Below are 23,601 nucleotides of genomic sequence, written 5' to 3'. Positions count from 1 at the left end.
CAGCAGGACCAAGTACCATCCCTGGCACATTTGCCCCAGATCCCTAAACAGCCCCCTCAAGGATTGAACTTACAACCCTGGGCTTAGCAGGCCAATGCTCAAACCACTGAGCTATCCCTCCCCCCAGAACTTATTGAAGTGGGAGGGGGGGGGCAGTGGTTGTGCCCTGCTACAATCTGCTTATTTCCATCTCCCGTGCAAGAATGTACAGGCTAGCGCTCCCTGGGCCAGCACCCTTGGGAACTGACCAGTCCTGAGCAAGAGAGTTGGCCAGCCCGCCTCTGCTCCTGGCCACAGCCCGGTGGCCCCGCCTCCTCACCCAGCTGCGCTCCTGGCCCCTGCTGGGCTGCCCCTGCCACTGGCCCAGCTGGCCTGCCAGTCACTGGTCCCTCTCCCATCAGCTTAGCTGGACTCCCAGTCCTGGCAGGCCTTCCAGCTGCTGCCCGCCTGCCTCCCTCCTCCTGGCCGTCGGGGCTCTCTGATCCATGAACAGCTATGGTCCTGCCAGACCACAGATGCTGCCAAACCAGAGCCCCAGTTGAGAGAGGTTCAGCCTGTAGCCCCGTGCATTGAAGCATCCTAAGAATGACTCTGAGGGTCCTACTGGCCCCAGGAGCACTGAATGAATGGTTCCCCCTCTTTCAGACCTTGGGGTGGGACCTAGACCATCACCAGAGGTTAAAGGAAAATAGCAGTAAAATGCCAGGAGGCAGGGTTCTTTTCAGCACAAGATTGAAAGGAGCATGCATGAGCTGTGGGAGGAGGGGAGTTCCCACCGACTAAAGCCAAGCCCTGGGGAGGAACACGCATGCCAAAGCACCTTGTTAGCTCACAAATCTTCCCTGGCTTCCTCGTGTGGCAGTGGCGGCTAGCGGCCTGTGGAGAAGCATGTCCCTGGAGACGCACCAGAGGAAAAGCAACCGCGGCTGCTAACTGGCGAGCCTGCCGTGTCCTCAGGACACAGAAGGCCCTGGTGCCGTGACAGAAAGGGTGTGGACGCATTGCAGAGGGTCCAGCGGTGGGCGACCAAAATGATTCGGGGGCTGGGGCACATGACCTACGAGGAGAGGCTGAGGGAGTTGGGTTTGTTTAGTCTGCAGAAGAGAAGAGCGAGGGGGGATTTGAGAGCGGCCTTCAGCTACCTGCAGGGGGGTTCCAAAGAGGATGGAGAGAGGCTGTTCTCAGTGGTGACAGATGGCAGAACAAGGAGCAATGGGCTCAAGTTGCAACGGGGGAGCTCTAGGTTGGATATTAGGAAAAGCTATTTCCCGAGGAGGGTGGTGAAGCCCTGGAATGGGTTCCCTATGGAGGGGGTGGAATCTCCATCCCTAGAGGTGTTTAAGTCCTGGTTTGACAAAGCCCTGGCTGGGTTGATTGAGTTGGGGTTGGTCCTGCTTTGGGCAGGGGTAGGACTTGATGACTCCTGAGGTCTCCTCCAGCTCTATGATTCTATGTGCCTCCGTCGAACGTTTGCTGCTAGGAGCCTTTATGCCACCTCCTCTCTGCTTCGAGAGACCCTCCAGTCAGCAGCACGTGGGATGGAGTTTAACAAGCCCAGCAGCCTTGAAGGAGCTGCTCATTCAATGCAAATCCAAGGGCATCCCGTGAAGGAGAGCCCTGGGCGAGCTAGCCGCATGGAGCCACGTCCTCAAGAGACAGGGGTTAGTTGAAAGAACCCGAAACAGGTGTTGTGGGAAACCGTTTGAGTCAGATCTGTCATGGGGCTCATGTGCATCACCCATTTCGGGGGGGGAGGGGGCTCCGAGGAGCATGGAATTTCAGCAGCGCTGCTCAGCCTGCTGCCAGGGGAACGCTGCGGCGGCTCGTTTTGCGTGCAGGGGTGTTGCTCTGGGAGCAGACGAGCAATAGAAAGGGCGATTGGACGCCCCTTTTGCAAACAGCATGAGCCAAACTGGAACAACCCCCTGCACAGCACTGGAGTCGCTCCGGACCACGCTGGCCTCACAGCAGAATGTGGCCCTTTGAGTGGGGACTGACGTTTCCACCGGCCTTCCTCTGCATTCCTGCCTCCCTAGCTCGAGGCTCCGAATCCTGCAAGAGAAGCCGCCTGAGTTCTGCAAGGTCACTCCGCCTGGCTTCTCCGCTGCTCTTCTGCAGGGAAACAATGACCCATCAGGTTCTAGTTATCTTGCCGACTAGCTCCCCGCCTGCTCGCTCACGGTGCCTCCATGTTTGCAGCAGGCCACCGAGGCAGGCACGGGGAGCTTGGCGCTGGATCCACGCCCAGCGCGCTGTGTCAGCACAGGGATTCAGAAGGCTGGTTTCTCGGGGTTCGTGGAAGGAGCCAATGAACGAGTTCCAGTTCACAAGCACCATGCAGAAGCGAAGCGCTAAGTGTTATGAGTTACCCTGGTAAACCGGGTTCCTCTCCAGCTAGGATCTAAGGATGCTAAGGAACGGGGTATTTTGCTAATTGTGTAGTCGATGCAATTTGTATCAACTACACGGTTAATCGATAAGGGCAGGCACACGCCGGGACTGCTGCACCTCTGCAATGAAATGTAGTCAGAACCCGGCGGCAGCAGTGTCAGCCGGGACTGCTCAGTCCTGGCTTACTTCAGGTCCAGCACCAGTGTTCCCTGTAAGCTGAGCGCTTGGGCGGCCACCCAGGAGAGATTCAGGTGCTGCCCTGCTGATTGGCAGAGTGCCCACAACTGACCACAGCCAGCAGCATGTGTTTCTATGGTGGTGCACATCGACACATGCCTTGGTGCACATAAAATTTATTCCACACACAAACAGAAAATCGTAGGGGGAACATTGTCCAGTAGCCCCTGCTCCCAACAGCTCAGGCCGCCGGGGACAGGGGCTGCGGCCAGAGCAGCCTCCCCTACTCCTCCCCCGACCTTTGAGGAAGGCAGCAGCGGGTGGGATGGAGGTGGGTGGCACCGTAGAGTTGGTGCTGGGGGGATCCTGCCTTTAAGCTGGTTTCTCCCAGCACTGGCTCCTGTTTCCCCTCCCCTTGCTGCCTCTGTATCAGAGGCAGCAAGTCAGGGGGCAGCAAGCATGCAAGTACTCCATTCGACTACTTGATAAGCTTATGCTTACTGGGTAGTCGAGTACTCACATCCCTACTAGGATCACCCCAATTTTTCCCCGTATTTGAAGTACTTGCCCCATACCTGTTTCCATTGAACTTCTCCTGCAGGAGCTATTAGGTGCAAAATGTCCGGAGTCTCAATAGCACTAAGGACTGGCTGTTTGTTTGGTGCATAGTAAGTGCTCACCTAGACCAACTGAAAACCCCCAGACCTGCCTGATGCCCCATAGCTCAGAGCTCTGTTAGAAGAAGAGCCAAGGGCCGGCTCTGTACCTGGCCTGGGAGAGGGGAGTGAGAAACACTGAAAAGGGAGAGGCCAAGTAACCAAAGGCGATCAGCCGCCTGTTCTCATGTGGGGTAGGGCTAGAAGTCTCCATTGTTCTCATGGGGAGCTGTTGGGTGCTGAGGTTGTCCAAAAATCTGGCCCTCGGTGTGTGGCCATATTGTGCCCCACATCTGCAGTGCAGTGAAGGAGGGCTGGGAGCATGTATCTTAGGGCAGCGCCCTGAGAATATGGAAAGGAAGGAGTTAATCCATTCGGACTTAGTCATAAATGGATTCTCTTCACCATGTATTAGAACTGCTCACCGCGCCCCCCCGGCTGCATCAAGGCTGCTCACTCCTGCAGACAGGCGCTGGTGGCCATACGGGGGCCACAGCCAATGGGGGGGCCTTTAGAAACGTGCCAGCTGAATCAAGACGGCGAGATACACCCCCTTTGGTTTTGCACAATGTTCTGACTCGGCTATTGCGGTATCCAGCCTCCCATCCAGTAACATGATGGGGCTGTTTGCAGTGAGGGGAGCCGCCTGCCAGGTTTTTGGGACTGGATTACACTTACAAGGGATCTGTCTCTGCGATACGGATGCAAGGTGGGACACACCAGTCCGTCTGGCAGAGTGGATGGCTCCGGGTTCCCTCCCCCCACCCACCATCAGGAATGAAACATCCGTACTCAGAGCTGCTGTGTTATTTTTTCATCAGTGACTTTACCAACAATCTGTCCTTGATTTGTGTTCGCATCGGCCTCCCCCAGCGGGTGGCCACCGGTGTGTTCCAGCAGCAGGCTGTGGCCAGGCCGTCTCCTGTTAGCTTTTAGAACATTCCCACTACAAACAAAAGGGAACTTGGTGTTTCTCCAACAAACCCCAGCAATGGTATCTCAGAGCTAGTCTACACTGTGGGCTATGGAGGTGTGATTTCTAACCCACGCTAACAGGCTGCTTGGTCCGGACACGAACAGTGGTGTTCTAACGGTTCCCGGGTGTGCGTTAATGTGACGCTGTTTATGGAGTTGGACGTTAAAGAGCACGAGGGGACATTCTGGAGATTACAGGATATATGAATAATGTCGATTTCAAATATACAATCAGTAGGTAATACATTATTCATGACAGTATACACAAAAAGAAAGCCCTTCCCCCCGCCCTCAATCCAATTTTTGGACACCTACATAAAACTCACAAACTGCTAAAAATACTGCGCACGCACACACAAAAAAATGCAGAAGCTGTAGCTAGGTCCTAACACAAGCACTGATCTCAGTTCTACTCCTGGGAAGTCCACCTGACTCCCAGTGGTATTGGAGATGAGAGTTAAGCTCGAGGGTGGGACTTAAGCGGCCCGCGGGCAGGACATGACTCAGCGTGGGCTCTGGATGCTTTCTTTACCCGTGTGGCCGCTTGCAGCGCCCATTGGTTGCAGTTCGCTGTTCTCAGCCCATGGAGCTGCGGCAAGTGGTAGCCCGCACCCGTGCTGCTTCCCGCAGCTCCCAGTGGTCAGAAACGGCGAACCGTGGCCAACGGGACTGCGAGTGGCAGGTAAATAAAGTGTCCAGCCGCCCGCCAGGGGCTAACCCTGATGCGTTGTGTTCAGCCGATGGGCTGCTGATTTCCCAACCCTGCTTTAGCCCCTCCGCTGCCCCACACTACATACAGTCCACGTGCCACGTCCTGCATTCAATACCAGAGCAACGTTTCCACGAACACCGCTCCAATTTTTCCTGTGTCATGGGCACAGGATTTGGTTTGTGGGCTGATTAAAAACAAAATGTCAAATGTTTAGGACAAGGAAGCTTCCCAAGGAAAACTGCAGCGTTGGTAAAGTGTCCGGGGCATTTTTCACAGCCGGCTCTGGAGCCTAGATGCAGAGAGATGAGGTTTGAGGGCTGACTCCTTTTCTGATGGGCTAACATGCTTCCCTGTTGCCTCGCAAACGCAGAAGGTCAAGTTTCAGGGTATCTTACTAGGCCTCTGGTAAGTGCTATGGTTTCTGGCTGGCTGGTATCGCAGACGGTGCCCATCCACCAAGCTCATGCAAGTTTGAGACAGGCAGTGCCAAGTTCAAACAACAGTCAAAAACTTGGCAAAAAAAAAAGTTTAATACTGTTATGAAAAAATGACATACTTATCTGGATGAGAAAATACAGCCAAAATGCATGGAGTGGACTCCCCTGCTGGTCTGTCTGCCCCCTGGATTCCAATCACGGCTGCTCCTCGACACAGGTGCACAACCCGAGAGCCAGGCCTCCCCCCAAGATGAAGCCCTTAGGGCGTGACACAAAGGAAACTCACTTGGGACACAGTACACAATGGCTGGAGAAGTCAGAGACTAGAGGCTGCGGTCTGTCCGGGTGGGGCTGCCACTGCCGGGCTCAGAGATGTCTCAACAGAACTGCAAGAGAGCGAAGTTGACACCCGGATTAGAAAACCCAAACGCACATAAGGGCCGTGGGCCGCACTCTCGTGGCCCCGAAGGAGCCACGGATGTGGCTGATAATTTCCCTCCTCGGGGGGCTGGGGATCTTGCACAGGCAGCTCGTGTTCCTCCTGGAGCAGGGGGACCCTCCCCGTCTAAAGATCTTGCTGAGCTGCCGGGAAGCTACCGGCCCCACACTGGAAAAGGGGGTGAGTGACTGACGTGAAGGAGGGGTCCAGCACTCGTTCGAAGGACTCCGGCATCATTGCTCCTTCCCATGTGCTAGCATCTAAGTCTGGCCAGGCCTGCAAAGTGACTGGCTGCAAAGGCATCACCGGCTGTGCCCCACCAGGCCATCTGCACGCGACACAGTCAGCGGCCACGTGCACTGGAACCGGGATCAGGCTAGTCCTATCCCCAGAGGCCACTGTGGCCGCGTGACGCTGTCTCTCCCTCTCGCCCGGGCGTGACGCCCGATGCTAGAGCTAGTCCGGCTGGGAAGGCGGCGAAGGATTTAGGCCTAAGATGACAAACTAGAGATGGAGACGCCATCCGTCTGGAGCAACCCGCATTCAACCCCGTGTCATTCATGCGCTACCTTCCAGCGGTTCCCACACTCGTTACACACGACGAAGGTGGTCATGGGCTCGTCGGAGCTGCGGGTCTGCACCTGTGGGAGTGAGACCAGAACATAAGAACAGCCAGACCAGGTCAGACCAAAGGTCCATCTAGCCCAGGGTCCTGTCTTCCCACAGTGGCCAATCCCAGGTGTCCCAGAGAGAGTGACCAAAACAAGGAATCATCAGATGATCCCTCCCCTGTCACCCATTCCAGCGAGTGACAAGCAGAGGCCAGGGATACCGTTCCTACCCATCCTGGCTAATAGGTATCAATGGACCTAACCTCCATGAATGAATCTAGTTCTTTTGTAAACCCTGTTAAAGTGCTGGTCTTCACAACATCCTTTGGCAAGGAGTTCCACAGGTTGACTGCACTTGTGTGAAGAAAAACTTTTGCTTTAAACCTGCTCCCTATTCCTTTCATATGGTGACCCCTAGTTCTTGTGTTATGGGAACAAGTAAATCACTTTTTCCTTAATCACTTTCTCCACACCAGTCATGATTTTATAGACCCCTAAAGGGAAGGAAATAGAAGGTGAGAGCGCCGCCTTGGACCTTCCGAAGAGATTTGCGATGGGCTTTTCCTGGCAGTCATCAAACACCCTCTGGGATCATCAGTGAGAAACCGGCCTGTGAGCCGGGCAGCAGGCATGGCCAGAGCAGGGAAAAGGAGTCTCATGCTTTTGCAAGTCTGTTTGTCACTGCCCCTCTCCCTGAGCATCTAAGAGCCATTCCATCCCCACCGCTGGGTCAGTGCTGCAGAGCCTCCCGAGAACGCTGAATTCCTTCGGCAGCGAGGCCGGCTGGCCTTACGTCCCATCGGTACCCGTCTCCAACCTCGTGCCTTGGAGCCTTACAGCCCCGGAATCGCCGTGCGAGGAGCCTTCCCTAACAGCGCAGGGAAACGCTCACACACCGGCTCCACCATGCCCAGCCCTGCTGCTGATGGGAGGCACAGAAACGGCCTCTCAGCTGCATCTAGCAGCAACGCCCAGAGTGCGATCCGCGGGTGGGAGGCTACAGCCGACAGCGGAAGGGAGGACGCAGGCCCCGAATAGGCCCGGTCCCCCTCTCCCATCCGTTCCTGAGGCTGACGTGGAAAAGGAACGCAGGGGCTACAGCTCCCCGTGATGCTTTTCGATCACGTCCGCCCATCGGACTAGTCCCAGCTGACAGCAGGGCCGGTGGAAGCTGCAATGGAGTTAGGGCACTGGGATTTTGACCAGGGTGTGGGGTAACTGCCCGTCACAGCAGGGTGGTGAAAACGCCACGTGCCACTACAGTGGTGACAGACAAGGCCAAAGGGCTTCCAGGATTGAACTGGGTGTCCAGCACAAGCCTGGCTCTGTCCCATCTGGAGCTGGGCTACTCCACGAAGCGCATTTTCTTTCTGCCTGTCACCACGGCAGCATGATGGTCCCCAGTGGCCTTTAAGTGGCTGATGCCTGTTGCCATTAGGGTTGCCAGATACTTTCACACAAAATACCGAACATGGTGGGGGAAAAAATTGGTTGAGCAAAAAAAAACCGGGGGATCAAAGTTGTTGAACAACAACAACAAAAAAGGCACTGCGCCTTTAAATCCCCCACCCCACCAGACATGGCAAGGGAAGAATAGCCCTGCCAGCCTTCTGTCCAAGAAAAACAGAAAATACCAGACAGTTTACATGTCTGGTACTTTCTGTGTTTTTTTTTGACCAGATAGAGGCCACAAATACTGTACTGTCCGGGGGAAAACCGGACACCTGGCAACTCTAGTTGCCATGAGGGATCTGACCGCCACCGTCCAGCATGACACCCGCTGAAACTAGTGTGGAAGCAGCAGAGGCGTCAGTGTTAGTGGCTAAAACCCCGGCCTAATGCAGCCCGTTCCTAAAGCAGAGCCCCCAGGTTGCGCTGGGTGTGCTCTGGCTCACGGCGGATCCCTTCCCAGGCTACAGTCTGGAAAGAATACAGCTCCCCGGATCCATAGTCAGGCTTCTGGTGCAGCCAAGTGCCTCAGGAAACTGCCTGTTCAACTCCCAAACCCCTGGCCGCTGATGTACGAGGAAAACATTAAAAAGCAGCCAAATCCTTCGGTTTTACAGGCTCAGCCTCGCTGTTCGCCAGGCCCAGGGGCTACGTCCCTCCCGCCTGCAAGCTGCCAAGACAATTTGCATCGACGCCCGTAGGGCTCCTGGTGTTGAGCCGTGGCTGGGACCGCGGCCTTGGAACAAGCTTGTCTACGCTCTAGAAACCAGATGGGCAAAGCATTTTGGTGGAAGTTGCATCTCAAAGGACGGCAGCAGCCTGCACGGGTCAGGTCCCAGCTCACACGCAGGGATAATTAGGGGGGCTGCAGGGGCCGTTACCCAGCCGGCCGTCATGGGAACTCGGTGTGCAAAGTGAGTGAGCACGGTTTGCAAATCCGCCGGGGACCTCAACGACTCTGACAAATCTGGCCCTGGAGGCTCTCCTGGTCCCCTGGGCAGTGCCCCACCAGGCCAGCGGAGAGATGCTAAGCACCATCCACTTCCACGGCTCTGGCCGGAGCGGAGCCTGCACCGCGCCTGGCAGGCCCGGCGCCCGTCAGCAGCAACGATGGCGGCTAACCTGCGTGTACGTGCAGTTCTTCTTCTTGCACTTCCCACAGGTGAAGAGGTCGGTCTGGGTCCCTCCCGTCCGAGCGATCTGGTGCTCCCGGATGGCCTCCTTCGTCATGGCTTTCCGGATCTCCTTCAGCTCATTACTGGCCATTTCCTTTAGGAAACAAAGGCCCATCAGCTCCGCACCCTGCTGCAGGTTCCGCTGCAGCAGAGGGAGACCACGGCCAGCAGCGCTGGGGGGCTCAAGGGACAGATAACGGCGACGAGCCTCTCAGACAGAGGTTACCAGTTCAAACCCAGCCCACATCCCCTAGAGCCAATGGGAAGTGTCTAGGGAGGTGAAGATTTAACTAGTTAACTGTGATAGAAATGTAGCCGTGTTAGTCTGGGGTAGTTGAAGCAAAATGCAGGACAATGTAGCACTTTAAAGACTAACAAGATGGTTTATTAGATGATGAGCTTTCGTGGGCCAGACCCACTTCCTCAGATCAAATAGTGGAAGAAAGTAGTCACAACCATATATACCAAAGGATACAATTAAAAAAATGAACAAATATGAAAAGGACGAATCACATTGCAGAACAGAAGGGGAATGCGGGGGGGGAAGGGGGAGGAAGGAAGGTAAGTGTCTGTGAATTGCTGATATTAAAGGTAGGGAGAGTGGGATGTTTGTGAGTTAATGGTATTACAGGTGATAATTGGGGAAACTGTCTTGGTAATGGGTGAGAAACTTTCTCACCCATTACCAAGACAGTTTCCCCAATTATCACCTGTAATACCATTAACTCACAAACATCCCACTCTCCCTACCTTTAATATCAGCAATTCACAGACACTTACCTTCCTTCCTCCCCCTTCCCACCCCCCCCCCCCCCCCCCGCATCCCCCCTCTGTTCTGAAATGTGATTCGTCCTTTTCATATGTGTTCATTTTTTTAATTGTATCCTTTGGTATATATGGTTGTGACTACTTTCTTCCACTATTTGATCTGAGGAAGTGGGTCTGGCCCACGAAAGCTCATCATCTAATAAACCATCTTGTTAGTCTTTAAAGTGCTACATTGTCCTGCATTTTGCTTTAACTAGTTAACCTCACCTTAACGGGTGAGGCTTACTGATTAAGATTAACAGGTGGGGGCTGGAGCAGCTCCCTGCTTGTCATGGGTTGGGGCTCCTCGAGCCCTGTGGGGGGCCCCCCGGCAGACCGGGCAGCCTCTGTCCATGGCGGACCTGGGTGCCTCTGTCCATGGCGGACCTGGGTGCCTCTGTCCATGGCGGACCTGGGTGCCTGTCCATGGCGGACCTGGGTGCCTCTGTCCATGGCGGACCTGGGTGCCTCTGTCCATGGCGGACCTGGGTGCCTCTGTCCATGGCGGACCTGGGTGCCTCTGTCCATGGCGAACCTGGGTGCCTGTCCATGGCGGACCTGGGTGCCTCTGTCCATGGCGGACCTGGGTGCCTCTGTCCATGGCGGACCTGGGTGCCTCTGTCCATGGCGGACCTGGGTGCCTCTGTCCATGGCGAACCTGGGTGCCTCTGTCCATGGCGAACCTGGGTGCCTGTGTCTGCAGTGGGGCAGGGGAAACGCTCTCCCAATTGGGCTCTCCAACCCTCCTTTAACTGGTTAACCAATTAAATGGGATTTGACATCCCTAAGGGTGTATCTACACAGCAACGTTATTCCAAAATAACAACGCGAGCATCTACACAGCCATTCTGTTATTTCAAAAGACATTGGAAAGAAGGGGCAGCTTATTCCGACTTCTGTAAACCTCCATCCACGAGGAATAACGCAGCAATTTCAAAATAGCTCCTCCCCGGGACCATTCAAAGTCATTACCCCCCCAGTGCCTCCTGGGGCTCTAAGGCGAGGTAGCACGCCCACATTAAGGGAGCCAGCCTCGGACTTATTTTGAGGCTTCCCTGTAGCATAGACGTGCTATTTCGAAAGAAGCTATTTTGGAGTATTTCTCCCAGAAACCTTTGGAGTATTTCTCCCAGAAAGCTTCTTTCGAAATAAGCATGCAGTGTAGAGCAGTGTTTCTCAACCAGACGTACGAGTACCCTTACGGGTACCTGAGGGAAGTCTGGGGGGTACGTCAAGACAACTGAAATTCGGAGAAAACTGAATTTTTGTTGTAAGTTTCACAGCGCTTTATTATTGTTGTACTTTTTACACCCAAAAATGTCATCGCCCGCCCGGCTACGCTTAAGTTGTTCAAACAAACATGTTGCAATGGTAGAAACAAAATGTTGTGTGTCTGAAAACTATAGGTACGGCGGGTACTTAGAATTTTTTTTTAAAAGGGGGTACTTCATAAAAAAAGGTTGCGAGCGCCTGGTGTAGATGTACCCTTAGTGACGGGGATGCTCTGGCTACCTTCCAGGAGACAAAGGTTCCCACCTCTAACTAGCCCCACTGTGTGGGTTTCTCGGCTCAGTACAGAAGTGCCCGCTGAATTGTAGGGGTGCTTTCTCCAGCCAGCACTGGGACGTGGAACGAGGAGCTGTCGTGCTCTGTGGATACACAGAGGGCTTCCATTTCCAGAGCTGTCTAGCATCAAGCTCTCGTTCCGAAGTCCCCCAAGTAACAACAAAACACGCCCTGCCGACGGCTGACCCTGACATGCCCATCGGTGGCTGCGGCGTGAGGCCACCTAGAGCACAGACCGGCCGCTCGCTGGCAGACAATCAACACCATCCCTCCATGCCTAGGAAGGTTGCCCTCACCTCCGAGGTCATCACCGCGATCTGCTCCGGGGTAATCGCCCCACACAACACGTTCTTCCTCAGCTCTGGGTTTTTGGAGTCCTTCAGGTTGGAGATGCGGCTCCTCACTCGGTTTTTGTACTTCATGTCGGTGTTCTTGACGTCTTGGTATATAAGTACGGGGACAGTTAAGGAGCAACAAGGGGAATAATGAACCCTGCCCACGCTTGGCTGCAAGGATCTCGAAGCACTTTCCAAATCTTAAGGAACTACCTCAGTTCCCTGAGAGGTAGGAGAGTCACTGCATTCAGTGGACAGACACTGACCGGTTACGTGACAGGCCTATGGACATACGGCAGGTCAGTGGCAGAGCTGTGAGTGGACGCCTGGACTCATACTCCCAGGCTCACGCGCTGACTGGAAGGCCACATACCCTTGCCAGGCCATGGGTTGGTTTAATTTAACTCACTCGTAAAGACTGGGAATTAGTCCTGGGAGATGCTCGATTCTTCCCTGCCTACACAGCAGGAGCTGTTAATCCTGGGCAGGGCCCAGCGCTGAGCTGCATCCCTCCCCAGAAATAAATTCCAGAGGGATGCTCCCAAAGCCAGACTATTTGCCTTCGACAGAATGCCTTCACCCCAGGTTGGGAATGGCAGCGGCATGGGAACCCTCTCTGCTTCCCATTGTCCCCAAGTTCCAGTGTGTAATACAGACACAGACACACACACACAGACACACACACACACACAGAGCCAGACACAGAGACACAGACACAGAGACACACAGACACAGAGACACACAGACAGATACAGACACAGACACACACACAGACAGACACAGAGACAGACACACACACAGAGCCAGACACAGAGACACACAGACACAGAGACACACAGACAGACAGACACAGAGACACACAGACACAGAGACACACAGACAGACAGACACAGAGACACACACAGACAGACACAGAGACACACACAGACACACACACACAGAGACAGACACACACACACACACAGACAGACACAGACACACACACACACACACACACAGTACTCTAGCTAATCTGAAATTAGCAGGCTACTGGACACCAGTTGCTGTATCTCACCAGCCTCTGCCCCTTGGCCTGGTGGCCACGTGTGCCAGCGAGGAGGCATGTGTGGGGAAGCTGCGGGGAACGTCTACGGCCCGGGAGGATGGGGCAATCAGTGTCACACACAGACGGCCATGCCATGGTGAATCACCCCGGGCGGGGGCAGTTCTGAGTTGCCCACCCATCCAGCGAGGGGCTCCCTTGTTACACGGCCGCTCTGCTCCTCAAGGACGACGCTGGAGCCAGCCCGGAGCCCTGGCGAGCGAGGGACCTTTGCACCTACAAGGCCGTTGGCCCGTGTGCCTGCCGGCCCATGAACGTCCCCCCGGGGTGCTGCCCGCGGAACGCTCGAGAGCACAAGGATATATTCTTCAATCTGGGCAGAGAGGTGCTCGCAGTCGGCCCCAATGGCAACGTAGTCGTCTGCAAGAGAGTAACCAGCAGGGTTACTGGCCCCTTTCCGCCCCCTGGGGAGCTCTTGCCACCCCCTGGCCCCTTTCAAACGGCAGACACGGCCCCCGCTGACTTTCGCCCTTGGCTCCTCCAGACCCCAACAGGGCCAGGCGGAGCGACAGCCACGCAGGTGCAGCTCTGCGCCTTGTTTGCCAGTAACCCCCACGGTCCCAGGCCTACGGGTACACTGGGCCGGATTCTCACCTCCCCTGGTGCAGGCTGGAGGGAGCGCCGCTGGCATCCAGGGCGTTACGCGCTATGGCGTCATCGGAACCACTTCCCTTATTCTTGGCCAAATGCCCTACAGCGGGGATGGGGAGCCTAAGGCCCAGGGGCCAGACACGGTCCCCGGCTTGCCTGGAGCCAGCCCCGAGGCTCAGGGCTCGTCCCTCCCCCCAGCATTGGGGCGCCCACGCTGGCACGCCAGCCCCCACTACCTCATGCCTGACTGATTTTTCTGTGGATCAGCAGCCCCCAAAAGGTTCCTCACCCCTGCTCTGCCATCTCCTGCCACCCTCCCCCTGCTGCTCGGGTCCACGCCCGCCATTCCGAGTTCATACAGAACCGCAGCCGCAGCCGGCCCCCGTTTTCAACCTTTCGTTTGGCACATCCCACTTTCTAGGGCCCCCAGGAACTGTTTTTCATAGGCCCTGAGCACCCACGGCTCCCCCTGACTTCAACTGGGGCACCACGTGTGTAACTGAGGGACAAATCTCACCCCGAGCCATCATGGATGTATGACCTTCAAGGGAAGCTGGTCTGCGAGCAGCGCGCCTGCCCTAGCCACCGAGCGTGGCTGGCAGGAGTGTGGTTGCTAACCCAGCCAGCGTCCCGTATCCCAGCACCACTTGCTTTCTCCCAAAGGGGAAATTGGGATGTCAGCTGAGTTTGAAAGCCACCCACCAAGACTGGGCGATGGGGAGTGATCATACTGCCTATGGGACCCCCTTCGCTGGAGGCAGAACTTCTGGTGGGCAGCCCAACGAGCCGCCCAGCAGAAAGCTCCCGGCAGGAGTGCCCGGTGGAAGCTGGCCACCCCAGCTCTCACCCCTCCTCGGGCACAGAGCGATCGCTCCCCAGGTATCCTGGGCGCAAGGAGCGTTAGCCACAGGAGAAAGGCCACGGCCCTCTTGTCTGTGCTTAGAACTCTCCCTACGGCAGCTCTACGCGTAGACAGCTCCGATGCCAGAAGGAACACATGGCCAAGGGGGCTCTGGGGGGCGGAAGGAGGGAGGGTTGTGGCCAGCCCAGTGAGCCACAAGGCCCCACGCGGGGCGCTCCAGGACTTACTGTCAGCCTGCAGGGCAGAAGTCAGCATTTCCCGGCACTTGTTGCGGACAGCGTCGCAGGTGACGGGCACCGGCGGGAAGGTGGTGATTTTGGGCGTGGTCGGGGTCTTCGGCGGGTCCTGCCTTTTGTTGGAGCTAAAAGAGAAACTTCAGCTGTCAGTGGGGTTCAGGTTAGGTCAGCGAGCAACAGGCGGGGCTCAGCAGCCACGTGGTCAAGTTGCGGGCTTGGTGCCACATAAAACCAATCCGGGAAAAGGCAGAGCAAAGACCCCGGCCCATAGCTGCCCCGTAAATACTCACATAGGACCATACGCCAACCCACAGCGCAAGCCTGGATATGAACTCAGAGCTCCTAGGGGCAGGGGTGGCTGCTTATAACCTGCCAGTGACGAGTGATGGGATATTGTCTGTACAAGCTGATTTGCTCCACTGCTCAAAGAGAAAAGGGCCCGACCCGTGGAGGTCACAGAGAACGGCTATTACCAAGCTATTGGACACTGCCAGGGCACCTCGCTTGGGGTTTGACCGTCCAATACCTGCTGACATGGAGCCGGAGGAGTTTGGGGCTGGTATTTTGGCACACAGCCAGAGAGGAATTCACAGCCAAGTCAGAGCCCCCTGGAACGTGAACCCTTGTGGAATGACATTCCGACAGCTGGGGGAGCCGACCGCCTCGGGAAAATGGGTGTTGGGGGGGGGGGTCTGCTTAACCCTCAAGGAAGGGGCCTCACATGAGGCCGGGTGGGGCCTCATGAGCTGGGGGTGGGGCCTCATGAGAAGGGGTGGAGCCAGGGCAGCCAGCCCTCAGTACCGGCTGGAGTGTGGCATGTCAACCCCCCATCCTCAGAGTCACACGGAGCGTGCAGAGCTTCGGCAGCAATTTAAAGGGCCCAGCGCCACTGCTGCCACAAAATCACCAGACCTCAGGGCGATTGCTCCCTTTGCCCACTCCGGTCAGCGAGCCTTCCGAGACCCAAAGAAGAGCTCGGTGGAACTTGAAAGCTTGTCTCGCTCACCAAAAGAAGTTGTCCCAATATGTATGTCTACACTTGCACCCTCTTTCGAGAGAGGGATGCAAATGAAGACATTCGAAACTGCAAATGAAGCCATAATCGCATTAGGGCACTATTTCGAAATAGCGCTATTTTGAAATACAAAATGAAGTATAGATGCGGATATTTCGGGAGAACGCCCTTTTCCTGAAATAACTGTTAAATCTCAATTCATGAGGAATAAGGGTTATTTCGAGAGAAGGGTTTTCTGTCGAAATAACCACGTCTTAACAGCGTCTGTTATTTTGAAATAGCGCCATAACGCGATTATGCAAATGAAGTGCGGGATATGTAAATCCTGGCTTCATTTGCAATGTCGAATGTCTTCATTTGCATCCCTCTATCGAAAGAGGGTGCAAGCGTAGACATACCCTAAAAGGTTTTACCCTTCACCTGCTCCCTACACTGGACAATCAGCAGGAAAGCACACAAAAGGACGGCCTTCCAGGGATGGTGCATGGTTCAGGGTATTACTGGGCTGGTGAAGAACCACCCTAGGTCACTCCTCTATCAGCAGAGCAAGGAGGTGACCTAGAACTTCCCCAGCATAGCCTGACTTGAAAATATCCTTGAGCTTCCTGTTTAAAATCTCCTAACTGGCCCAATCCTACAGTCCTTACTCAGGCAAATCACCCAGTGAAGTCAAGGGCCCACTTTCAGCAATAATCGCCCGACTCTTTTCTCGGATGCCACCTTTGCAGGGAGTTTTAAATTAATTTTGCTCTCGGGAGTGAATTCTGCTAGCACAGGGGTGGGCACTCGGGTGCCTGGGTTAGGATCATGGGAGTGGGGTCCGTATTTTTTTTCCTGGAGGGGCTTTTGTATTTCAGGCCCTTGGTGAAACACAGGAAAGAACAAGAGAGACGTTTTAATTGGAAGTGCTGAACACATGGCAGAGTGCACTGCAGCGCACCCGAGCGTGCACTTAGAGCCCCCGTCCAAGGCAAGAGTTTGTTCAAACCAACACGGGGTGCTACTCGGCACAGTCCTAAAATGGCACCAGCTGAAGGATGGTCCATTCCATACCAGGAACCCCCCACCATCTGTGAAATGGTAGGGTCAGGACGGTCTAGCCCATCTAGTCCATCATGCCCCTGGACTTTGTAGTCCTATGCATCTCTCCACCCAAATGATGCCCTTATTCATCCCTTCCCAGTGCAATTAATGTAGCGATCACTCCCTCCCCCCGCAAAAAAATCTGGCATTTGTTGAATGAGTCAGGGGATCTCAGTCCAGTTCCTAAGTGACCACGTCAGAAACAGCTCCACTAACCAGCTGTCATGCAAGGCCATGACGACTCATGCCCAGAGACAATCCCTCCAGCTCAGGCAGGGGAACAAGGGGAAGCTAGTTCAGGTACGGATTGTGCTGCAGCTTCTCACGAGAGAGAGGTCTCTAGCCTCCAGGGCTGTCAGGCCTGCAGCTTTCGCTGGGGCTACGATCTCATGACCCAAAACACGCCACTCGGCTGAGCCACGTGGTTGAAATTCAACTTGGGAGAGCAAAATGCAAGCCAGAGTGGGAGATCAGGGTAAGGCCTTTCACATTCTATACGTGGCCTCTTAAGGGACAGGAACAGCCAAGCCTCTATGGCCCTGGACACAGCAAAGAGAGGCTAATGTGAAGGACAATGAGGTAGATGGGGAAAGAAGTAACGGGGGTCTATGACCGTGCTGACCATCACCCCAAAGCCCCCTTCCGTGTTGCAGTCTCACTTCTTATCTACAAGTAGAGGGGTCTGAATTCTACATCTCCAGTCCCCCTGACATACACGCTCAGTTCCTCGTTACTCTGGCTTTAAGCGGGAAGAGGCGAATTCCACCCACAAGGAGCCTGACTTGATTTCTGCTGGCAATAGCCTATTGCCTAGTGAATCCCCAATTGGTGGAGGATTTGGATGAAGATGATCCGAATCCAACTGAAGACATTCCCTGTGCATGGCACCTCAGGAGGCCTGGCTGTGACGGAGAGTGCTAGCCAAAGGTAGGAGAAAGACCCTGCAGCCTCCTCTCTTCACACAGATTCTAGCCTTTTTGGTTTCTACGTAAAACTTAGTCTCTTCAAATGCAGCCACTCCTGCCACCAAAAGGCTACATCTACACTGGCACCCTTTTCCGGAAATGCTTAAAACGGAACAGTTTTCCATTATAAGTATTTCCGGAAAAAGCGCGTCTACATTGGCAGGATGCTTTTCCGGAAAAGCACTTTTTCCAGAAAAGTGTCCATGGCCAATGTAGACGCGCTTTTCCGCAAAAAAGCCCCGATCGTCATTTTCGCGGTTGGGGCTTTTTTGCAAAAAAGACTACTGTGCTGTCTACACTGGCCCTTTTCCGGAACAGTTTTTCTGGAAAAGGACTTTTGCCCGAACGGGAGCAGCATAGTTTTTCCGGAAAAACACTGACAATTTTACAGTAGATCGTCATTGCTTTTCCGGAAAAACAAGCGGCCAGTGTAGACAGCTGGCAAGTTATTCCGGAAAAGCGGCTGCTTTTCCGGAATAAGTGGCCAGTGTAGACACAGCCAAACAGTTCAAACGAGTCCAATGGGTCGGCATTGAAACACAGCTATAAAGCCTGTACAGAAAAGTCCTCGGTCATGAGACGCAGCACGTGAGAGCAGGTGAGATGGGGGCTTCGTTTTTACTGGAGCGGTAAGTGACAGTCAAAATGGGGCACGCAACCAGAGCACCCCTAACACTGAACCTCTCTGGCGTAGAGCAGACTGGTTAGGAGCCACACCTCCAGGCTGCTACACTTGGAATCATTCAAGGCCCACCGTCCCGGGGGGGGGGAGCAGGACCCACAGCTGTGAATGAAAACGCTAGTTGAGTAACTGCCCCTGTGGTGGTGAAGCACAGTCATTTCCATGTGGCCGCGTAGTCATTTGCATGCACAATTACACACAGGCCCCCTCGTGGTCACGGCTTTTATGTACCGGTGCATCTACTGGTTTGACAGCCCGGGGGGGATTGGAGTCCTCTGTGCATTCACTGAGGAGGTGAATTGCCCCATGGTGCCCCAAATTTCTCAGCCTCCTATGCAACTACATGCTGCCTTTGGGTTCCAGCAGCCCCCACCCCCATCCCCCGTCCGTTCCTTCGGCTCAGTGACCAACCCCCGCTCACCAAGCAGTGGCTGAGCGGCCCTCACGGGCTGAAGGACCAGGCAAGGGCAGCCACGCAGCGGGCGGCTGAAGAGACGCGGCGCTTTCCCTTTGAGAGCTCCGCTTCTCTCCGGCCGGCTGCTCCTCCCTCCCAGCCCTGCTCCTGTGCTGCCAGCTCTCCCGGCCATTGCAGTCGGTGGGGTGCGGGCTGTTCAGTCGGGAGAGCTGGCAGCCCCTCTACCCACAGCTCCAGCTCCACTCCCACCCCACAGAGCAGCCTCTCAGGGTAGGGGGAGGGATGGCCCTGGCCCAGGCCCAGGCCCAGGCCCAGGCCCAGGCCCAGGCCCAGGCAGCGACAGTGGAAGCGTCGTTAGCAATGTCCCTTAACCCTGCAGTGCCAGGGCGGAAAGGGCAGGGGCGTGTCTGTGCCGCCTCAGGCTCAGCCCTCACCCACTGAGCTGCTACCAAGAGCAGCTGTGAGGTGGGCAAACATCCACTAGAAAATAGCCAGAAAATACCCAACCCTTCCTTCTAGGCCACTCACCACACGACTGATATTGTTAGTCCCCTGACCTAGAGTACACAAAAACGAGTGAGCTGGAGGTGAAAGCCTCTGTGCCGCATACTCAGCCTCGTGGGATATTTGGTCTCTGTTCTCTGCCCTGTTCTGCGTTCCTGGCACATTCAGGCATCCCAGAAGGAGAAGAAACCTGCTGCCCACATTTCCAACAACACTGAGGAGCACCAGCAGGTGTAGAGATGACTCGGATGCCTTCCTTTCCCCAGCCCCCATGGCAAGCAGAAGGCATGCCGGCAGCAGAGGAAGAGTGGCCAACGCCCAACGCGCTCCAGCTAGCCACTGGTGATATATGATCCCCTGGGACCATAACCAGCCATTTAATTGCTCCAGGGTGGGGGAGAGACCCAGGGGTCTACAAACCAGCTCCCACCAGGGCAGATGCAGCGAACCCAACCTGTTTTCTATCCATTTGATGGAAGCGGGAGAAAACGACTCCCGTAGCGTTGCCGTTTTATAGCCACAAAACCAGACTTCACTCTGCTAGACTAGCTCTGTTTCATAAAATCATAGAACACTAGAATTGAAAGGGACCTCGAGGAGTTATCAAGTCCAAACCCCTGCCCTCACAGCAGGACCAAGTACTGTCTAGACCATCCCTGACAGATGTCTATCTTAACCTGCTATTAAATATCTCCAGTGATGGAGATTCCACCGCCTTCCTAGGCAATTTATTCCAGTGTTTAATCACCCTGACAGGCAGGAAGTTTTTCCTAATGTCCAACCTAAACCTCCCTTGCTGCAGTTTAAGCCCATTGCTTCTTGTTCTATCCTCAGAGGCCAAGGAGAACAATTTTTCTCCCTCCTCTTTGTGACACCCTTTTAGATACTTGAAAACTACTAAGGTCTCCTCTCAGTCTTCTCCTTTCCAAACTAAACAAGCCCCATTCTTTCAGTCTTCCTTCACGGGTCATGTTCTCTAGACCTTTCATCATTCCTGTTGCTCTTCTCTGGACCTTCTCCAATTTCTCCACGTCTTTCTTGAAATGTGGTGCCCAGAACCGGACACAATACTCCAACAGAGGCCTAATCAATGCAAAGCAGAGCAGAAGAATGACTTCTTGTGTCTTGCTCACAACAGTGCTGTGAATGCATCCCAGGATCATGTTTGCTTTTTTTGCAACAGTGTCACACTGTTGACTCATAGAAGCTTTGGTCCACTATGACCCCTAGATCCCTTTCTGCAGGACTTTGCTTCCCATGCTGCCTGAGTGAAACTGATTGTTCCTTCCTTAGTGGAGTACTTGTTTGTTTCCTCGCAAGGTGATGAAGCCGTCCTAGGATCTTCTGGGCTTCTCCTTTAATCTTGAAGATGGGACTAACAGCTCAAGGCACTGACGTTCGAATACTTCAGCAGGGCTAGTTCCAACCCCGCCTAAAATCTTCAGCTGTCCGTTGCTATGGGAAAGGGGGCAGTGGTTTGACACTAGGTCAGACGTACCCAGCCCAAGTTCGAAAGCCCTACCCCAAATGGCCCCCCGCTGGCAAAGACGGCAACGTAGCCAAGGATTATATGGGAACAGAGGCTGAAGAACCCGCTCAAGTCTACAGCTCTCCCCCTCCCCCACAGGGCGATGTTATAAGGATGAGAGCACAGGGTTGTGTAGGACGTTCGAACCGCTGGCGGCTGTTGAGGGGCTGCACAAAAAGACTTTAGATCAAGGTTCTCAAAGGCTTTTGGGCACCCAACTCCCACTGAACCCCTCCAGGGACAACTGGGCGGGTCACTGGTTCAGGTCCCTTTGCAAAATCCACTACAGGCTCATCTGCATCTTCAGGTGCCGAAGTGTCTTCATGACTCGGGCCCACACGCTTGCGTTTTCCTAAAAACAGGCCCCATCTGCACATGCGATTGCCCTAACTGTCCAACTGACCATGGAGACATACACTAGGCTCTTAGCACAAGTTGTGTGGACAATTTTTCTGAAGCCACAGATGAAAAAAACTTCTGCTGAGTACAGATAGCGCCACCTGCGGGAGATGCTGCGCAGGGTGATCTGACAGGAAGCAGCTGCTGCGTCGCATACAACGAGGACCATCGGTTACTGCAGTCGGTGTGAATCCTTGACAGACGAGGCATACAAGGCAGAATGTGCCTTTCTGTGGATCCCACGGGACTCTACGTTGCTTCTAAAACTGTCACAACGAGGCTGGTGCTTTTGTTGGGTAAAATGCACAAGCTCCTTGTCTCAGCCTGACAGATGCAATGAGCCACGCAAGTATCCCACAGCAAATTCTCCCTTTTCCCAACTTCCATCAACTGCCACATCTGTGCTAATGAAATAGCTATAAAAAGGAGCAAACTAAGCTCTGCATGCTTGAAAAGCTAAAGCATCAAACCGGGATGCCAAAAGTTAGGCGCCCAAATCAGTATTCAGGGAGCTAAGGAAAAGTGGTCTGGTCTTTGAAAGGCATTGAGTCCCTGTTGATTTTCAGTGAGACTTGCATATATAGATTAAAATCCGGGACTGTCTGGTTCAGTAACATCTGTGGTCCGCCCGGACCACGGTTACTGGTAGATCAGAGAACCTGGGCTGACCAGGTTCAGGGGCTGGGCTGGCGGTGGGCAGAGCAACCCAGGCAGCCCCGTCCCCAAGCAGGGAGCACAGCCCTGGAAGGGCTGGTGGCAGCTGTGCTGGAGGAGAAAGGGAGCATGGCCAACAGCTGAGAGGGGAGCCTTCACCTCCCCTGATTTGGCACACTCCATGGTTCGGGACCGCTCAGGCTCCGAGGGTGCTGGATCAGAGAGGTCCAACGTGTACCATCTCTGTCCAGAACGGAACGCACAATGTTTGCCCACACGCAAATGGGGCCTATAGCACCTGATGCTTTAAAAAGACCCCGAAAAAAACCTCATCCGGGGAAACGTGCAGAACCTGCCCTATCTAGCAAGTCTTACACGAGCTTGTGGCTTTGGTAGAATTCAATGACCCGAGAAGCCACCATCCACCGACGCTCTGGAAGACTCAGTCTTGCAAGTGTCTATAAAAAGACGTTGCCAGCTTCAGAGAGACCTTGCTATTCTGCCCCACAAACCCCACGAGGAGCTGCGCACCGATGCACAGTGACATCTCAGGAGCGGAAGCCCCCTGGCCCCGGTCCCAGGAAGGTTACGGCTCTAAGCTGCCTTTCGAGCAGAACGAGAAGTGACTTAGAGAAGTCTAGCGGGGAAACAGAACAAGCTTTTCCTCACCCCTTTAAAGCCATATCAAGCCCCAAGAAGGACCTCAGCTGATTGCTCTTGGCTCAAACAAAACAGATTTTACATCAGTCCAGGTGACACTTACTGTGCAAGAGTCTCGGGGGAGGGGATGTGTTAGTCTGTAACGTTAAAAACAACGAGCAGTCCTGTGGCACCTTAGAGACTGTGATGACGTGGGTTTTACCCTCCAATGCTCATGAGCTAATATATTTGTTAGTCGCGAAGGTCCCACAGGACTATTTGTTGTGTGTAAGAGGATTGCCTGTCATTGCAAGAGTCGTCAACTAAGACCCCCCCCCACGCTACACGGAGTAGTTTTGCTTCAGGAAATCCGTGGGGGGGGGGGGGACTACTGCTCCCATCCAACATGGGATCAACCCTCTACATTTCACCCAAGAGAATATAAAATCTCCTGCCTTTACAAAAGAAGTGACACAAGAAATGGTGATACGGGTGGTGGCCAGAGAGTGAACAGATCTAGATGATAGGGGGAAGGAAATGTCCATAAAAGTACTACATGGACAGGCAACAAATCCAGACTGCCAACTGTAGGAACAGTCCACAATACTACACCTCTCAGTTGTAAGACAGAGTACTTTGAAGCATAACAGGATAGAATTTTGTAAGGGATACCACGATCTCCTGTCCCACGTAAATATCTCCCCTACTAGAACATGGGCCAGCTCGTCGTGGATGGCGGAGATACTCTAGATAGAACTGTTAGTTCTTTAGTCATTGCAGGCGAAATTCCCCATCTGCACTGCACATATCAAGAAAAGTTATCACAGAATCACAGAACACTAGAACTGGAAGGGACATCGAGAGGTCATCAAGTCCAGTCCCCCACTCTCACGGAAGGACCGAACACCGTCCAGATCATCCCTGAGAGATGTCTGTCCAATCTGCTTTTCAAATCCTTAACATCTGGGCCAAGAGGTATCCCAAATGTCTTTGCTGCCACAAGGGTCAAGGCTCAGCCAAAATCTGGCAGACTACATGGCTGATGTGAGCACGTTTTGGCACTAGCTGGCTTTTTGCTGCTTGGAGAGCAGTCTCCTGAAACCAGTATAGAGGTGCACTCATTGCCCATAGATCCTGTTTGACTAATCTCCGCCTGTCCTTCACAGAAAGACGTCGGAGCAATTCTTGGCCAATAA

The 23,601-nt window shown here is 54.3% G+C and overlaps 1 protein-coding gene across 1 annotated transcript in view; it reads right to left on the bottom strand.

Moving 5' to 3' along the window:
- Window positions 1-5,422: 5,422 nt before the first annotated feature.
- Window positions 5,423-23,601, bottom strand: part of TCEA2 (transcription elongation factor A2) — a 32,243-nt gene continuing 14,064 nt past the window's right edge. The window contains exons 5-10 of the mRNA XM_075901019.1: window positions 14,513-14,646; window positions 13,136-13,192; window positions 11,692-11,846; window positions 8,970-9,116; window positions 6,357-6,428; window positions 5,423-5,734 (exon numbers count right to left, since the gene is read on the bottom strand). Coding sequence (XP_075757134.1) covers window positions 5,726-5,734; window positions 6,357-6,428; window positions 8,970-9,116; window positions 11,692-11,846; window positions 13,136-13,192; window positions 14,513-14,646 — 574 coding nt within the window. The 3' untranslated portion in view covers window positions 5,423-5,725. The remainder of the gene's footprint in view (window positions 5,735-6,356; window positions 6,429-8,969; window positions 9,117-11,691; window positions 11,847-13,135; window positions 13,193-14,512; window positions 14,647-23,601) is intronic.

Source organism: Pelodiscus sinensis, chromosome 18 (genome assembly GCF_049634645.1).
Source record: "Pelodiscus sinensis isolate JC-2024 chromosome 18, ASM4963464v1, whole genome shotgun sequence".
NCBI lineage: Eukaryota > Metazoa > Chordata > Testudines > Trionychidae > Pelodiscus > Pelodiscus sinensis.
The sequence above is the reverse complement of the archived record's forward strand: the minus strand, read 5'-3'. Positions and strand labels throughout refer to the sequence as shown.